Below are 16,893 nucleotides of genomic sequence, written 5' to 3'. Positions count from 1 at the left end.
TTTGTTTGGAAATCATATGCTTCTTTAATTGGTACATCTACCAAAATAATAATTCACTTGTGGTTACCTTCAACCAAATGGGGCCTGCCTATTTAGAGAAGTCTTCTTCCACATTATGATAAGGATCAGTTCATATGGGAGAATTTGCGTTTAAAACGGCTTTAAAAATATGAGCCTAGCCCACTTTTAAAATGCAAACTCGTCCATAGTCGGTGGCTTTAAAAATATGGGCTTAGCCCAAATTTATGAATATGAGGCTAGGCCACTTTTAAAATGCAAACTCGTCCATAGTCGGTAAGTGCCTTTAAAAATATGGGCTTAGCTCAACTTTATGATAAATGAAGAATGTCAAATGTACTTGATCTTATTTGTTTAATTTTGTTGATAATTTTGTTTGGTTTTGAATTGTTTATATATAAAATAAAATCCAAGAGCAAAAGCGTGCGATGCAAGAGCCGAATGAGAGCACACGAGCAAAAAAGTGATAGTTTCACATGTTTAGAAGAATTACTTAACTTAGATTCAGATTATATATTCTTTTATAGCTCAAGTAAGGCATTTATGCCGAGCAAAAAAGTGATAGTTTCACATGTTTAGAAGAATTACTCAACTTAAATTCAGATTATATATTCTTTTATAGCTCAAGTAAGGCATGTATTATTTGGACCTTTAACCTTATTTGAAATTCACAGATATCATTTTCCCCATTCCTTTAACCAAATTCAATTTTTATTGTTGCGAGGAAAAAAAAAAAATAGTAAGTATTTGTTAAATGGAGAAACAGATAAGAACGGTTAATTGGATAAGCAGATAAAAGAATGTATTATATATATCTAATGATTCTATTTAACCCGAAATTTTCAATATCCTCCGTGATATAAACAATTACCGATTGATCAATCGATATATATCTATATATATAAAAAATACTGTTACTATTAACACTACCACTACTACTTACGGCAAAACAATGGCAGATCAGAAGAAGAACAAAGAACAAGTGTGCGTGACAGGAGCCAATGGCTTCATCGGCTCGTGGGTGGTCCGGACCCTCCTGGAGCAGGGCTACACCACCATCCACGTCTCCGTCTTCCCGGGCTCGGATGCCTCCCCGGCTCTTCCGCTGCCGGCGTTAAACTGGTGGTTCACGAGGCCGACATTCTCGACGCCAAGGCGGTGGCCAGGGCTGTGGAAGACTACGCCGGCGGTGGCTCGGGTTGAAAGTTCGAGACCTGTTAAGGGTAATATTGTTAGTTTTGGAAATTGGAGACAATCTTCTTGCTTTCCATGATAACATCATTTCAAATGAAACTTAGAGAAAATTCAGGAAAAAAAAACAAACCATAATTACAAGAAGACAATTTAAGCCTGTTCAATCATTGTTGGAAACCACATCCACAAGCTAAAAAGTAGAGCTATGGCAATTTCATGAGAACTGACAAAGACAGAAAACACAGTAAACATGCTAGGAATCAGAAACCTAGGATCCCGGAGAAAATTCCGAATCTACTGGCATAGCCAGTTCTACTTCCACTTAACATCAAAAGCACAACAGAAGCATTACAGAGGACTTTCAACAGAACAAAGAAATTGTGCAATTTTCTGTTTATCAAGCTTTGGTACAAAGAAACAACATTAAATTTTACATAAAAAATACGTATCACCTACTTAATATAGAGTTATACAGCAATATTATGATTTTCTTCTTCTGTTTATACACTTTTTTACAATCGATTGTTCTTGAGGCTCACTCCATTTTAACATATTCCTGAATTAGCCTCTGAGCGAAATTAGGCTGAGAGTTTGCTTCAATCACAGTTCTGGTTCTTCTCCATCTCTTACAAATATCACTCAAATGCAGTCGGAGAGGACCAGCCAAGTGCTACCCAATTCAACATTCTTAATGTAAGATGAGACTCTTACTCATTGGGGATCTAACTTTGCAGGTGGAAAGCCCTCGCTACGAGAAAAGAGACTCTCATTACTGTAAGGATGGCCGGACCCCGTACTTGCCACTTCATAGCTTGCTGAAGTGGATGCCGAATCAGCGTTAGGGTTCAAACCAGCCAACACCATTATGCTCTCTATCTCTTTTACCACCTCACTCATTGTAGGCCTGTCAGCTCTGGATTCTTCGACGCACCTCATTGCCAGTTCTACGAACTTCTCTACACCTTTCAGTGTGATTCCCAAACCAAAGTTCGGGTCAATAATCCCTTGAAGGTTATATAGTTCTTTATTCTTGTCCATAGTTTGCCGTATCTCTCTTACAACGTGTACTCCTTTTTCAATCGGCTTCCTTGCAGTTACCAGCTCCAGAATTAGCACTCCAAAGCTATATACGTCGCTCTTCTCAGTCAACTGCTGTGTCATGTAATATTCGGGATCTAAGTAGCCCTGCACCAGGAAATAAAATCCACCTTTCAGTCTACAACACTAGAAAAATATTGTAGAATTTTCAGTGAACTCGAGCATTTAATACTCGCGACACCGTTATGATTTCTTCATGTTATTTTACCAACTATTAGATGTCAATCACGTTATGTGTACTTTATATCAATTAATGCTGTCTTCATCAAGACGAGTCCAACTGTCCAAAGAATCCAAAAAATGGTTCAGGAAGTGCTAATGAGGCTTCATCTGGAATTAGAATCTGGAAGATAGTTTAGAAAAGCTACCATACCTTCCATGTGACTATTGAAGTAAGTGCATATACTTCTAACCAATTACTCTATAAGAATACTTATAAATAACTTTAATTCCTTTAAGACAAATACAGAGTTTGTAAATTATCTTATTCAGCCTCAAACACTAAGCAGTGGGAAATTTTCCATATCCCGGATCTGGTTCTTAGTTTACCTGATGCAGCTACGAATATAACCAGTTAATGACACTTGTAGTTCCAGATAATATTTTCACAATTGAACTTTGTGAACAGGTTAAATTTGAAATTTCAAGAATAATCTTTAGAAACTGAAGTCATTTTAATTTTTTTTTATTTTAATTTTTTATTTTATTTTTAATTTATTTATTTATTTATATAGCAAATTAGAGTTTTTCTTGCAAGAGTAGGGTTTAGAGGATTTTGTACTAACCATTGTCCCTTTGACTTGAGTACTTATATGGCTCGCATCAGCATCACTCATAACCTTGGAGAGACCAAAATCAGCAACTTTTGCATTTAAGTGTGAATCTAGTAGAATGTTGTTTGATTTGATGTCCCTATGTATTATGGGAGGGTTGACAAGCTCATGCAGATATGCCAGACCTCTGGCTGCACCAAGAGCTACTCGAAGTCTCCTCATCCAATCCAACTTGATCCCCGACTTTCCTGCACAGACGGTGTGTTAAAATCGAAAAGATTTGACTTAAAACTGTGTTTCTTAGCTCAAAAATACTAATCTATAGAGTAGTTCATCATGCAGGAAAACATGAAAATATCAAACACTTTATTTGTCAGTCTTGTGAAAATGTCTTAAATTTTATCAATGCTTTCCAAGGTCCAAATATACCCCTATAACATGGTGTTGTTAGGAAGTTGGGGTTTTGAATCAGGCTTAAGTTTATTCTGCTGGTCAAAAAAAATAGAGGTAATATCAAACTTCAAATTCCTGGATTTGAGAAAAATGTTCATGTAATTCTATTATCAATGATGGAAAATACTTTGTGCTCTAATCGGATTCTTTTATTGCTTTTGTAGCTTGATGCTAGGAGATTGATCTCACAGACAGTGATACAGAAAGATTAATGCTAAGTTTGGCTGGAAGGAAGGATTAAGGAGGGATGGATGGGGACCGCGGGGGGGGGGGGGGGGGGGAGGCGGCGCATCCCTCCTAGCCTGTTGTTTTTCTCAGTCCAAAATTGGGCGGAAGAGTGGAGGGAATGAAAGAATAACTAATCCAAAAAAAAGGTAATACCAATTTTAACCTTCAGTTATTTACTAATAACCGGTTAAACCCTATTGAAATTCAATCAGACTTAATAAGGGTATATTGGTACAAAGATATAAAAACTCTCCTTCCCTTCCTTTCTTTACATATAGAGCAAACAACTGAATTGCAATTATTAACAAATTTCATATTAGATGAGAAGGATAGATAACAAGTTCAAGTACCTGAAAGGCTTTCCTTTAGCGAACCATTTGGAACATACTCATAGACCAGCATTTGTTCACTTTTATCAAAACAGAAACCAACAAGGCTGACAACATTCTTATGATGAACCCTTGATAACATCTCAATCTCAGCTTTGAATTCATTACCACCCTGCCTGGATCCTTCTTGAGATCTTTTAATTGCAATCAGTTGACCAGTGGGAAGAGTGCCCCTGTAAACCTGTGGCAAGTTCAGAATCTGAAAACTATTCGGCGACATGAATATCTCTGAAAAAAATTTCTGTGAAGGGCGAGAAACCATGTTGATGACGAAATTCTTTTATGGAGAGAAATAATTCAAGCAAACGAAATCCAGTGGAAAACGCAACAAGTACTGGAAAAGATAAACTATGCTTTCTAGAACTTGTATGGTAACTTGTTTAAGTATACACGAACTTGGGGAATGATTTGATACATTGAAAACATGCAATAATTCATTGTCTAATACCCTAATTAGGTACTATTAATTAGAAAGTTGTAGATGATTCTGAAATTGTGAAAATTCAGAGATTTTGTTGCATAAATGACAAAACTATTGCCTATTCCATCTGAACTTGAGTCATATCTGCAGGAGTGAAGTAAAATGGAGCCTACGGTCTGGGAAAGGAATGGTCTACACCTATGTGTATTAGATCATGGTATTAGCATGCATGCAATGAATGTAAAATTTTAACCTTCCCGTAACCCCCAGATCCAATAGCGTTCTTTTCTGAAAAGTTGTTGGTGCATTTCTTAAGCTCTTCAAACGAGAAACATCTTGCTTTATCCAACTGAGGGATGCCTCCACTGTGTTTACTACAGTCCCAAGATGCTGCATTAGTATGACAATAAAGCGAAAAAAAAATCAGAAAATTCCATAATAAGTTTAATTGGAAAACGCTTGGTCACAATTCATTTCTTATCTTACCAAAAGGATCATTCCGTTTAGTAACTCTTTCAGCTCTTTTCTTTTGTTTGAAAGCATAAACTCCTGCAAAGAGTAACAATAGCACAAGAACAGAACCACCAACTGCTGCTCCAATGATAATACCGATACTTGATTTATTTGTTTGTTTAGATACTTCTGCATGACAATATAGATGGAGAGAATGAGACTCAGATGAATCACAATGAGATAGAACAAACTTTGAGACAAATTTTTCTCACATTCAATTGAAATACTTAATTACCTGCAAAGTGACTATATTCGGCAGCAATGAAAAAAAAGGGTCCAAAATTGGGAGGGGGCTTGAAAGTTTGGTTGCTCAGCACAAACCCAATCCAAGAAATTCCAGTTCGGTTGAAATGTTCTTGGCCGGATGGAAAAACTTCTAGGCTCAATAAAAGGTAATCTTCCAAATTTTTGGTTGCATTACTCAGAGAAACTGAATCCACCAGGAGTTCATGCAAGTTAAAAGAAAGCATTAGCTTCTCTTGGAGAGGAATATAGACACTCGAGTTCCCCAGGTTTGAGAAGGAAGGAGCTCTGAAATATAGGGTGCCCGTGTATGGATATGCGCATTTACAGCTGGGGCTGGAAATTTGATCTGAGCTGCAGGAAGCAGGCTTACAGTTATGTGGTGGTGTTGAATATGAAATATTGGACTGTTGAATGGTGCAGTATTTTTCTGTTGTTGTTTTTGTTTCCTCACAAATTGGATTGCCTAAAAGACTGCAGCAAATAGTTGAGAATCACGGCAATGTGGTTTATAAAAATGAAAAGAAAATTATAGTAAATATATTGCATCCTGTCATTTGAACATCCAAATAATAATGTAATGGTCAGTTCTTTAGTATTGTCATAGACACAGAAAATGGCCAAAACAACAGAGGAATATGAAAGCTTACATTATTGTTTTCGTCTCAATATTGTTTTCTGCCCTTCGCGTAAATTCAGTAATGAGATTGTACTGCAAGTCAATGAGTTGCAGCTGATTGCTATGGCTGGAGCCAATATCCAAGGTGCCATTAAGCTGGTTGTTTCTTAGTATGCTGTCATCACAAGTCAAAAATGTAGTTTGCTCATTACCACCACTATCATAATGTAAACATATAATGAGTATCGGCTCTGTTGAAATCTCAGGAATTTGCATGGTTTTTTTTTTTCTGGATTCCTCAAAACTTAACAAACTAAATACAGCATTATATGAGATCAAGCTGATACTCACACGGTTTGTAATCCAGAAAGGCTGAAGAGCTCAACTGGAATTTCTCCTTGAAGACTCGTCCGTTCCATCTTTCTGCCGTGAAAAGTTTAGTAGATTATCTTTTATAAAGAACACTCCAAATCTTCTTCTTTACGCTGAGTGAGTGAGATTTAAAATTAAGTTAATTCACCAACAAATGTGGAAAAAGTTGCTTAGATGGTTTAGATATGTACAGCAAAGATCAGTAAGGAGTGGCATATTCAGAATTGAAGCTACTACATTGTCAAGGAGAAGGCTTAGGACACATGATTGAGGTTGTGAGAAAAGGCATGTGTGACGTCTTGGATTTTTTCTTTAATGTTTGGTGATTTTTTTACGCATCGTTTTGCGTACCATGCACCGATTATCGTGGCGTATGGTTCCGGTATTCATTTGGGACATTTCTTTGAGTTAAGAACTCTCCTAAATAACAAATGTATTTTGGTGCGTTTTAACATTTTTTGAATTTTCAGGCTTAGAGATCCCATGTGGGCCCCACGCCGGGGAATTTTGTGCTCGGATTTATTTTCTGGATTCATGTACATATTATTTGATGTTCATGTAAGGGTATATTTGGATTTTTACATCAATATGGCATTATTGGGTTTATTTGATTGTGAGGGGCGTAAAGGTCATTTTGGTGGTCAAAGGTGGACCAACCTTTGACCAAGTCACATGTGAGGGGACAAATTCAGATTACTTCCACTCCCTCTCCCATTTTATGACGAGCCATTTCTTCTTCTTCCCCATCCTCCATTAATGGCCACCATTGTTACCCTAGTTAGAGCTCATTTTTGACCCCTTTTTTAGTGAGATTCGGGCAAAGTGTTAGAAGAGAAGTTGAACCTACATGTCATAAGCTTTCTATTGATGCCATCATATTCACCATTTGAGCCACTTGAAATTTCGGGTCTTGCTTAGAGTAGGATTTGAGAAAAAGGCTTGGTAGAGAAGTTGTTAGGCATGTCTTGATCTACATGATGGTGTGATTTTGGAGACCATTGGAGGCTTCTTAGATTTTCGGCCAAGGCTTGAGGAGGGCTTTTGTTGCGTCTTCAAGAGGGAAGGTTGGTCTCATTTTCCTCCTCTTCATTTTGGTGGTGATAGCTTGCATTTTGGAGGAGTTTAACAAGGAGCCAAAGTTAGGGTTTATGCATTCAAGAGGTAGGGGTGTTTAATTCATGGAGTCTTGGGTTTATTGTGAGTGTTTATGTATTAATTTCATAATATAGTATGCTATGTATCCTTGGGGTAGTAATTTGATATCCTTGTGCTAGTAATTTGATTTACTATGTGAGAACCCATGTTATAGCATGCTTTATATGAGGTTTAATGATGTTGATTACATGTCATCTTTGTGAAGGGAATTACTAGTACGCTTAGTAGGAAAAATGGTATTAAATGATATACTAAGATGACTATATGAATGAATTGCTTGCATGACTTATATGGTGAGAATGTGTCAATCTTGCATGCAAAGATTATTTGAACAATTTGCTAGCATGCTTACTTATAACAATTGAATTAAATGTCAATCCATGTTAAGTTGTGGGATTGGAAATGTTGAAATTGTGTTGTAAAGGCATGTATGTAATTATGATTATGTGAATGTTTTACAAGTATGTTGAATGTTTGGTTAATTGATTATATGAAGTAACTTGTTAAGTTTTGTGTTGTGGAAGGATGCTTGTATGATGTGGTGTTGATGTGTTGGGTGGCATATCCACTTCATGATGCTAGCTAGGTGCATTCATGGAAGTATTTTAAGTCATGCATTGGGTAGAGAATGTGTGAGTGAAAAAGGAAATGTGAAAAGGATGATATTTCAAGTAAGTGGATTTGTGGTGGACGGAAGACAAGCGGTAGTCTTATTTCCAAGATTTTGGTAGTTTGGCCCCAAATGGTTGGTTGAGTGGTGGTCTCATGCCAGGGATAGCTAGCCAATATTCCAAATGGTGGACAAGCGGTAGATTTGTGATATTTGTAGTTAGATGCCTCTAGTGTGGATTTGTGTAGTATGATGGATTGGTTGGGAAATTGCTATTGTGTGTGTAGGATGAGATCATGAGGTCAGTTCCGGGATGATTCATGGCATAAGCATTCATAAAATTGTTGGTTTCTGGTGCACTTGTATGTGTGAATGTGGTTAAGTTGATGCTTATATATATTGTTGTTGTTTATACATTGTTAATTCTGTTGTTTCCCCCTAATGTTATGATCCTCATACCTTGCTCTCCCTCTTCTTTATGTGTTTATTTAGGTATACTCTACTGAGCGGTGGTGCTTGCCCTTTTATCTTAAACATTTTTTAGGGTAGGAAGCGACGAAATGGATGAGACGCTTCAATGTACTTAGGCGTAGTTAGGATGTTTATTTTCATCATCTTTTGTAACTGATGTCACATTCATAAAGTTTTATCATAAGCTTGTACTATTTTGAAGTCATTTCAATAGTGATGTAAACTGATGACCTTGGTGGTGTAACCTATCAAACTTGTATAATTTTATCTATCTTTTGTGGTCTCATTGTGATTTCTAGCCATCCATGAATTTCTTAGCCCTTGATGATGTACTTTGAACCATTATAAAGTATGGAAATTAAATTGGAAGTGTATCTATGTTTTATGGTTGCTTTGGGACAGGTTTTGTATGTTTTAAATGTCAATTGATGACCATGAGACTTAGACCATTGGTAACGGGACGATAGAGGGGTCCAACCCCAATGGGGGATTGATCATTCTCTCTATTTCAGACGGGGTATTCTGCCGGGGGTGGGGGATCGATCTCCCATTTCTCTAATTATAGAAATTTATTTATTTATTTATTTTTTCCTGATCTTGTAATAGGCATAACTTCTTCATTTTAAATCCAAATGGGGTCATTCTTGAGTCCAAATTGAAGAATTTTAAGTCTCATTTCCATTAGTGCCAGCTTCATTTCATAATTCTGACTTGAAATGACCGTTTTACCCTTGTAAACCCTAGGGGTCCGGCGTGAACCCAAGGTTGGAGGCATCATCTCTTTGTGAACCGATGTTAATAGAAATGACTTGTATGACTTCATTATGACTCCTAGCACTTAGTAAAGTTCATAGTAGCTTTATTACCCTTAGATGTCCTCAGGTTCGGGTAAGGACCTTGTTAGCGATTTGGACCCTCAGATTCAGGTCGTTACATTATGATTACTGTGTTTCATACAATACGAGTCCCTACATAAAGAAAAAAATGTGGAAGTGGATTAATGGAGCATCCCCATGCAGTTCGTAGACTCCTTGATTCAAGTTGTATGTGAGCTACTTTTATGTGTGTGTGTGTGTGTGTAAGAGAGAGAGAGAGATATTACAGTGTTGTCAAAGATGGAAAGGATGAAACCCATGGAGGAAGACTTGATGCATCAAATGAGTTATTGCTCATATCCCTGCAAATTAATAACATTTCGGTTGAAGAATAGAAAATAAGAACACTACTAACTGATATAATTGTCAAAATAAAATGACAGCAAATTAAAGGCATATGTTTCGGAAAAAGGGAACAAGAAGCTAAAAAATGATATTTCAGAAAACAGTTGGAGGATCAAGGTGTTTTATTCAATGAAGTTAGTAATATCAGCTACTTACACATAAGAGAGGGAATACATGCCAGTAAGATTTGGCAGTGGACCAGTGAGTTTATTGTTGGACAAGAACCTGAAAGTGAACAATCAGAAGCCAAATTGAAAAGCAGAAAGTCCATTACAGGATAATGTTGAGTTGAAATAGAAATGCGTTAAGTTGGAAAAAAAATCTTTTATATACTTACAGCTCCTTGACTTGTGAAAGGTTGTTAAAGTTTGATGGAACTGGTCCTCCTAATGAATTTCTATCAAGGCGGCTGTTGTAAACACAAGATATTCAATACGAATGCCTCATGGAAATTCACAGTTTGCAAAAATCTTAACTTAATTTTGCTCAAGTATGTGACAGATATACTCACACCACCTCCAAAGTTTGCACGTGTCCCAGTGAGGAAGGAATGCTGCCGGTTAGCTGGTTGCTATCAAGAAGCCTGTAAACATATATATATATCCCAGTGAGGAAGGAATGCTGCCGGTTAGCTGGTTGCTATCAAGAAGCCTGTAAACATATATATATATATATATATATATATATATATATATATATATATATAGTATGTATGATTATATGACCATACTGAAACTAATGTCCAGATTCAAACAAATTCGTATGAGAATAGGTGCTTGTATTAAATTTAACACTCCTCGTTAGATAAAAGAAAATGTCACTAAATAAAAAATCCAAGATATGCATAATTCAGATATATCAAGTAATTTGAAGGGGCCGTATCCACAGGAAAACTGATAAAAAAAAAAAAGGGCATATTATCCTAGTCAATATGCAGGTAAGCAAACCTTAAAGATGTAAAAGAAAAAAGAAAAAAACAGAGAGAGAAAAGTCATCTATATCTTTCCTATGTTCATATATATTCTTTTTAAGCATGAAATCTTGCTACTTTTCTTTTCTCCTAGTCAATATGCAGGTAAGCAAACCTTAAAGATGTAAAGCATATCCAATGTATTATTTTAAGCAGACGCTCGAGTAATATACTACTGATTCTTGTGATAAGTAACCAATTCAATGGAACTTACAAATGTATCAGAACCATGTTTGAGCTGAATAGCTGTGGTGGAATTTCACCGGATAGTTGGTTTTTTCCAAAGTGACTGTAATAAACATATTTTGTGATTATTACTAGGAAGAAAGTAAAGGTCAAAGTAAAAGGAACTGGTAGCTCAAACATACTTAAGATTATAGAACTTACAAGTGCTTCGTACGAACTAGCATATCCAAACCAGGTGTGATCCCGTCAGAGACTGGGATAGTTCCACTCAGTTTGTTATCAGCAAGATCTAGCCAATATAGATTTGTTAGATTTCCAATGGACGGTGGTATTGGTCCACTGAAGCTATTAGAGTTTAGAGACCTGCAGAAGACAAAATGAAGAACTATTAAAAAGAGAAAAAAGAAAAAGAAAAAAATGAAGACATGGAACTGCACTGAAAATCCCAAGTCACTTTACTTATTGGCACATTTTAGCTGTAAATTTGTGGAATACAAACATGTAAAGCGCAACTCATATAAATTAAAATAATGGAGCTTCTGATGCTTGATTGAAAGAATCACAAATTAGATCCCTTGTGCAATTCTGTAGTCTTGAAAGCAAGTAACGAGTGTGTGCGGAAGGACCTAGGTTCTGGGGTCTGATGGAGGAAGTGCTTGTCTTCATCAGGTTTAAGAGTTTGCGATGCATAGGAAATGTTCAAATAACAGATATACATACAAGGTATACAAATTTGTAGAAAATGACTAATATCTTGCAACAAAATCAAATTTGTAATGAATTTTTTTTGTAAAACTTTATTTCAAATCAAGCTTCTGTACAATAAGAGAGCATCAAAGTTCATAAAATTTTAAAATCAAAATCATATACAATAAGAAAGCATTGGTCAGGCCAGTTCTTTAAGATAGTTCTTTTCGTTACAATCATAATTAAGGAAAACAGTCATTGTTTATTTGTCAAGGCTTTTAAACTTTCAGTATGTAACCTTTTCGGTTTCACTCTAGTACAATTATTCCAGAAGATGAAATAATTTCAGTTATAGTGTTGTACAACAAGTTTGATTTTTCAATCATATTAGTTCCAAATCTATGATAACACCATCATAGACTTGTATCAAAAAGGAATTTCAATCATAAACGTTCTTAGCGACAAGCTTGGAGTCACAGTTCTAGAACAGACTGTCAACTAAGATAAAACTTTATGCGAACTCGACTTCTAGCCTCTTTTAAATGCAAGTAATATTTCAAAACTCACATCTGACATTTGCATTTTCATTAACTATCGCATTAAAAATAAAACAAGAATACCAAATTTGAATCCTTACAAGAAAACCAGCTGTCGGAGAGATCCGATTGACTCTGGAATCAGACCAGTGAAACTGCAACCAACCAGAATTCTGATGCAGAGTAGAATCAATTGGTTTATTATCATTTAATTGGCAGAGCATTGTAACTACCATTTAATTATCAGCTAATACTTTATTAAAACAATAAAATTTTCCTTACAAGGTTGATAACTCCTTTAAATTTCCAATGGATGAGGGAAGAGATCCTGTTAAGCCCTTATTATATGATAGATCCCTGTACACACAGGCAGATAATCAAATACCAGTTTCACTAATTCCTTCCAGGAAAATGAAAATTAAAAGACCATTGCAAACAGCTTCTATTAGTAAAATAAGGAATAATCACACTCATGTAGAGGGTGAAGAATCTTTCCATATTAGCATTGAAGAGAAATAGATACATGCATAGATATTGTTTTTGCGTGCATGCCTCCATGAGCGCGCACGTGAGAGAGAGAGATAGAGATATAGGGGGAATAAGTGGGGAAAATATAGTTATAACACCATTAGTCATGGTGCCATATCCTGTAATAAAAAATTTATTAAGATAATATAATTATGATGCAAAATAATTAAACAAAAACAAAGAAAAATTCATCATGGTTGTTCCTTATTGTGTCACGCATAGGACTTTGAAGGATTATTTTTAAGGTAGCATTTGGATGTTCCAAGTAAATGTTTAGTCCACAAGGACATGTCCGAGGAGTTCACAAATTTTGCTGTGAACACAAGAACATTTGGCATGTCCGAGGGGTCACAAATTTTGCTGTGAACACGAGCATATTGCGGTACTGCAATCAGAAGAATGATGGTATCTAAAAAGACGAAGAACCACAATTTGGATTCCATGTAAGGGAGAAGAGGAAGAGTGAGCATGGAACACATACAGAGTCTGTAACTCAGATAGTGACTGAATATCTCCAGACAGTTCACCAACCAAGTTCATGCTTGATAATTTTCTGAAATTGAAATTGGTCAGTTTAATCTCGAATATATGAAGAGGCAGAATAAGTTATTTTCCATTAGCAGTAACATGATGAATAACTTACATGGAAGTCACGCGTGAATTGGTGCAACCGATTCCTTCCCAATTATCGGCACATGGATTGGAGCTAATCCAACTGGATAGTGTGCTATTCCAGTCATCCAAGAGAGATTTTAGAGGAGCAACTGTGACACAAATTCAGAAATTAAAAATTACTTTACCATTTTGAGTATAAAAAACCAATTTTTTCATAGATTTTAAGATTACTCTCTTTGGAACAAACAAATAATTATGATAATTGTGGACAAAGGAAGTTACTAAAACTTAACAGTCTATACTCTAAAAATTTAAGAAACAAAGAGAATATCAACCTTAGTTTAGACACAATGAGCCTTGAAAATTTAGCTTAGTTGATTTGACTAGTTCATTCTTTGCAAGGAAAAATGAAAGGACACAAATCAACATTCAGTTTCTTTACTTTTCCTTCATTTTCCCAGCACCCAAACACAGATTATCTATAAGAAGATTGAAAATGAGCTAAATCTAAAGAAGCATGCAATGAAGCTCTATCACACACATATCAACAAACAGTAGGTGAACCAATCATACAGTGAATGAAGTAGAACATTGTGAATAAGAGATGAACAAACTTACAATCTTGATTATATGCCTCCACTCTTGTAACCACACTTCGGATTGAAATAACCAGCAGAAAGATCTGAACTTTTAAACCCATCACTCCAAATCTTATGAAGATCAAACCTTCACCACTCTTTTAATACGGTTTGAATTGTGAACTAACTGAAGTCTCCAAGAGATAAAAAAATATCTCAATGACACTGGCCTACAGTTTATGACTTTCATTCAATTCATTAATACAGAGTTTTTATGCAGTATAATATCCAGCTGCCACAACTATATATTCTGGCGGTTAATATATTTTGGAGTGGGCTAATTCTACTATTTTTTTTTTTACGGGTCTAAAATTACCTATAGTACCCCCCCTTTTTTTTTTTTTTTGGGGTGGGGCTCAAGCCCCCTTAGCCCCCTTTGGATCCGCCCTTACCACCAAGTCTCCATTAAAGTTTCGCCCAACCACCCACACTTTCCCAAAACTATATGAATCTAATATATAATCATATGTAATGTTTCGGTCACTTTAGCTCCCAAAGAGTTGCAAATTTAAAAAATATGCAATCACCCGTAAAACATACATATTATTTATTAAAATTTAATTTAGAATGTCTGGGTTTAGTATTCGAGTTTATTGATTTATAATATTGTTCGGATCAAATATAATATAATGACATCATGACCCTTTTTTTTTTTTTTTTTGGGTGTAATAATTAATAACTATTCAACAATGATCTAATTTCCATAACCAAAGAGAGAAAATAAATAAATAAAGGACACATAGGTTCAACTACTAGACTCTAATTGCACCAGAAGTTAACAGTAAGATTTTTTTGATAATGGGTACTTTTCTTTCTTCATCAGGAGGATGACAGCCTTTAAAACCTTATCAGGAAATTTTATGCATGTGACAAACCAAATTAAATTGAGTGGGCCAGTTTGATGTGAAGAATTTATTTATTTATTATTATTATTACTAAAGGATCATGTTAATATATTCATCCACACACACAATAAAAATTATGTCCCAATTCTTATTAGCTGACCCAGATACTGACACCAAGACCAAGTAAATCCCACTACATAAATTCATGCGGAGTGCCGGTCCCGTCCGTATGGGACAAGTTTGGGTTCCTCGTAGGGTCGGGTTAAGTTTGTTTTCTTTATTTAGGACTTGTTTCGTAATCGCTTTTACTTCGTGCTTTTGTTTTGAGCCGAGTAAAATTACTATTTTTGTTTTAGAATATGTTCAATACTATTTCGAAACTTGTTTAGTAATATAAATTTATTGCATGGTTTTTAGCAGCAAAAATATAAAAACATGTTTAATAAAAAGTGCTGCAAGTTTAAAAAATTAAATAACTAGTTAAAAATGTCATTTTAGCTTTTTTTGTTTTTTGAACAGTGTTTTTCTACCGTGCAAAAGCAACAAAAAACATCATTTTTATGCTTTCGATTTTGACCTCCATTTTTTTTTTTTTTTTTAAGCACTTCGGTACTATTTAAATAACAACAAATCAAACATGTTTCTTAGTTTTGCTTCGCTACAGTACACTAGTAAAAGTAAACACATGAAGCAAAAGCATTAGCCGAACAAACCCAAATTTTTTTTTTTTTTTTTATTTATAATTTTCGTCATGCTTTTAGATTTTAATAACAATTTTGCTATTATGATCATTAAGTATTTGACTATAAGTTGCAGGGACTTTTTTGAAGACGTTAACACTATATCTTTCACTATAAAGATAAGGAAGATATCATTAGGCCACAGGCTGTGAATTAAAACGAAACTAAATAAAAGAGCAACAAAAATATCCATGATGACCAAACACAACCATAATTAGGCTGAATTTCTGAACATTCCATGACAATTATGCCACTGAATGATGATGAAATTACAAAAAATTTCCAACTAAAATGATTGGTTTTGGGGAAGACATTGATGGAAGGTTGTGATGTTTGAACAAGTGATGTTAATGGAGGACCACTCTGGAATGCTACCGGGCGAGGTGAGTTAGATAAAGAAAAGTCGTGGCCAATGGAATTGCAGAATACACACACAATTTGACTGATGAGTGTGACTACCATGTAATAACATTATGTACTTATGAAATGGGTTATTTAACGTCTTTGTCTCTTTCAATAAATGCTAACAGCACTTTTTCAATTTGAGATAGAATGAAACTCTATACCTCTCGTTAGACCTTACGGTCCCCAATGGAAAAGGGAGGAGTGGAAAGGAAAGGTGAGACTTAACGGTCAATTTGGTGCCATGAAAAAGGGAGGAGAGGAAAGGAAAGGAAAGAAAAGGTGATAAGAGCATGATTAAAAAATTATGTTAAACATAAATGGTTAAATGGTTAAAAAGAAAGGGATGATTTTAGTAAGATAATAAGATTTAAATAGTAACATTCTTATCCTCCCATTTTTGGGAGGAAATGAAAAGAAAAAGAAAGAGAGGCTTAATGTATTATTTTTGATGCCAAATTTACCCTTACACAAAATAAAGATTACACTTGATTTTAGTTTGCAAAACAAGAATTACAGAGCTTGATTAGTTGATTTAGAAAAAAAAAATAAAACAAAACCCATACATACAAGTTAGCAGTTGCACAGAGAGAGGGGCAAGCTTGAGAGTTGAGAGACAGAGGCTGAAGCTTGCGAACGGCAAACCCGAACTGGAATAGCGGGCGATGGAAACTGAAAGATATGGGTTTTGATTTTTTGAACAATCTGAAATGATATGCTGGGTTTTGAACTTTTGATTCTTGCAGACAGATAGATAAATTGAAATGTATGGGTTTTAAACTTCTAATTCTTGTAGATTTTGTAGTTTGCAGTGTCTGAGAGAGAGAGAGAGAGAGAGAGAGAGAGAGGGGGTAAGCTTAGAGTTGAGAACGAGAATAGAGATAGATAGACTAATTTTTTATTTTTTATTTATTATTATTATTTTTATTATTATTTTTTTTCCTGGTGGCCCCTCATCCATGGGCCTAT

At 35.3% G+C, this 16,893-nt stretch overlaps 1 protein-coding gene and 1 long non-coding RNA gene across 2 annotated transcripts; one reads left to right on the top strand and one right to left on the bottom strand.

Moving 5' to 3' along the window:
• Window positions 1-1,571: 1,571 nt before the first annotated feature.
• LOC132299482 (leucine-rich repeat receptor protein kinase HPCA1-like) lies at window positions 1,572-14,172 on the bottom strand. Its single transcript, XM_059796144.1, has 19 exons — window positions 13,918-14,172; window positions 13,328-13,448; window positions 13,166-13,237; window positions 12,439-12,513; window positions 12,258-12,329; window positions 11,135-11,296; window positions 10,962-11,036; window positions 10,289-10,360; window positions 10,115-10,186; window positions 9,934-10,002; window positions 9,660-9,734; window positions 6,301-6,372; window positions 5,981-6,124; window positions 5,323-5,804; window positions 5,061-5,216; window positions 4,828-4,964; window positions 4,115-4,334; window positions 3,096-3,331; window positions 1,572-2,397 (listed from the first exon to the last, which is right to left on the bottom strand). The coding sequence occupies exons 1-19, from the start codon at window positions 13,997-13,999 to the stop codon at window positions 1,924-1,926; spliced, it is 2,868 nt and encodes a 955-aa protein (XP_059652127.1). The 5' UTR covers window positions 14,000-14,172; the 3' UTR covers window positions 1,572-1,923.
• On the top strand, window positions 6,769-8,843 carry LOC132299483 (uncharacterized). The gene is made up of 2 exons (XR_009480133.1): window positions 6,769-7,482; window positions 8,579-8,843. It is a non-coding gene; the product is annotated as an uncharacterized LOC132299483 (long non-coding RNA).
• Window positions 14,173-16,893: the final 2,721 nt, after the last annotated feature.

The sequence above is a fragment of the Cornus florida genome, unplaced genomic scaffold, assembly GCF_030987335.1.
Source record: "Cornus florida cultivar Cherokee Brave unplaced genomic scaffold, ASM3098733v1 CherokeeBrave_3.0.0_Hap2_Chr03, whole genome shotgun sequence".
Lineage (NCBI taxonomy): Eukaryota > Viridiplantae > Streptophyta > Magnoliopsida > Cornales > Cornaceae > Cornus > Cornus florida.
The sequence above is the reverse complement of the archived record's forward strand: the minus strand, read 5'-3'. Positions and strand labels throughout refer to the sequence as shown.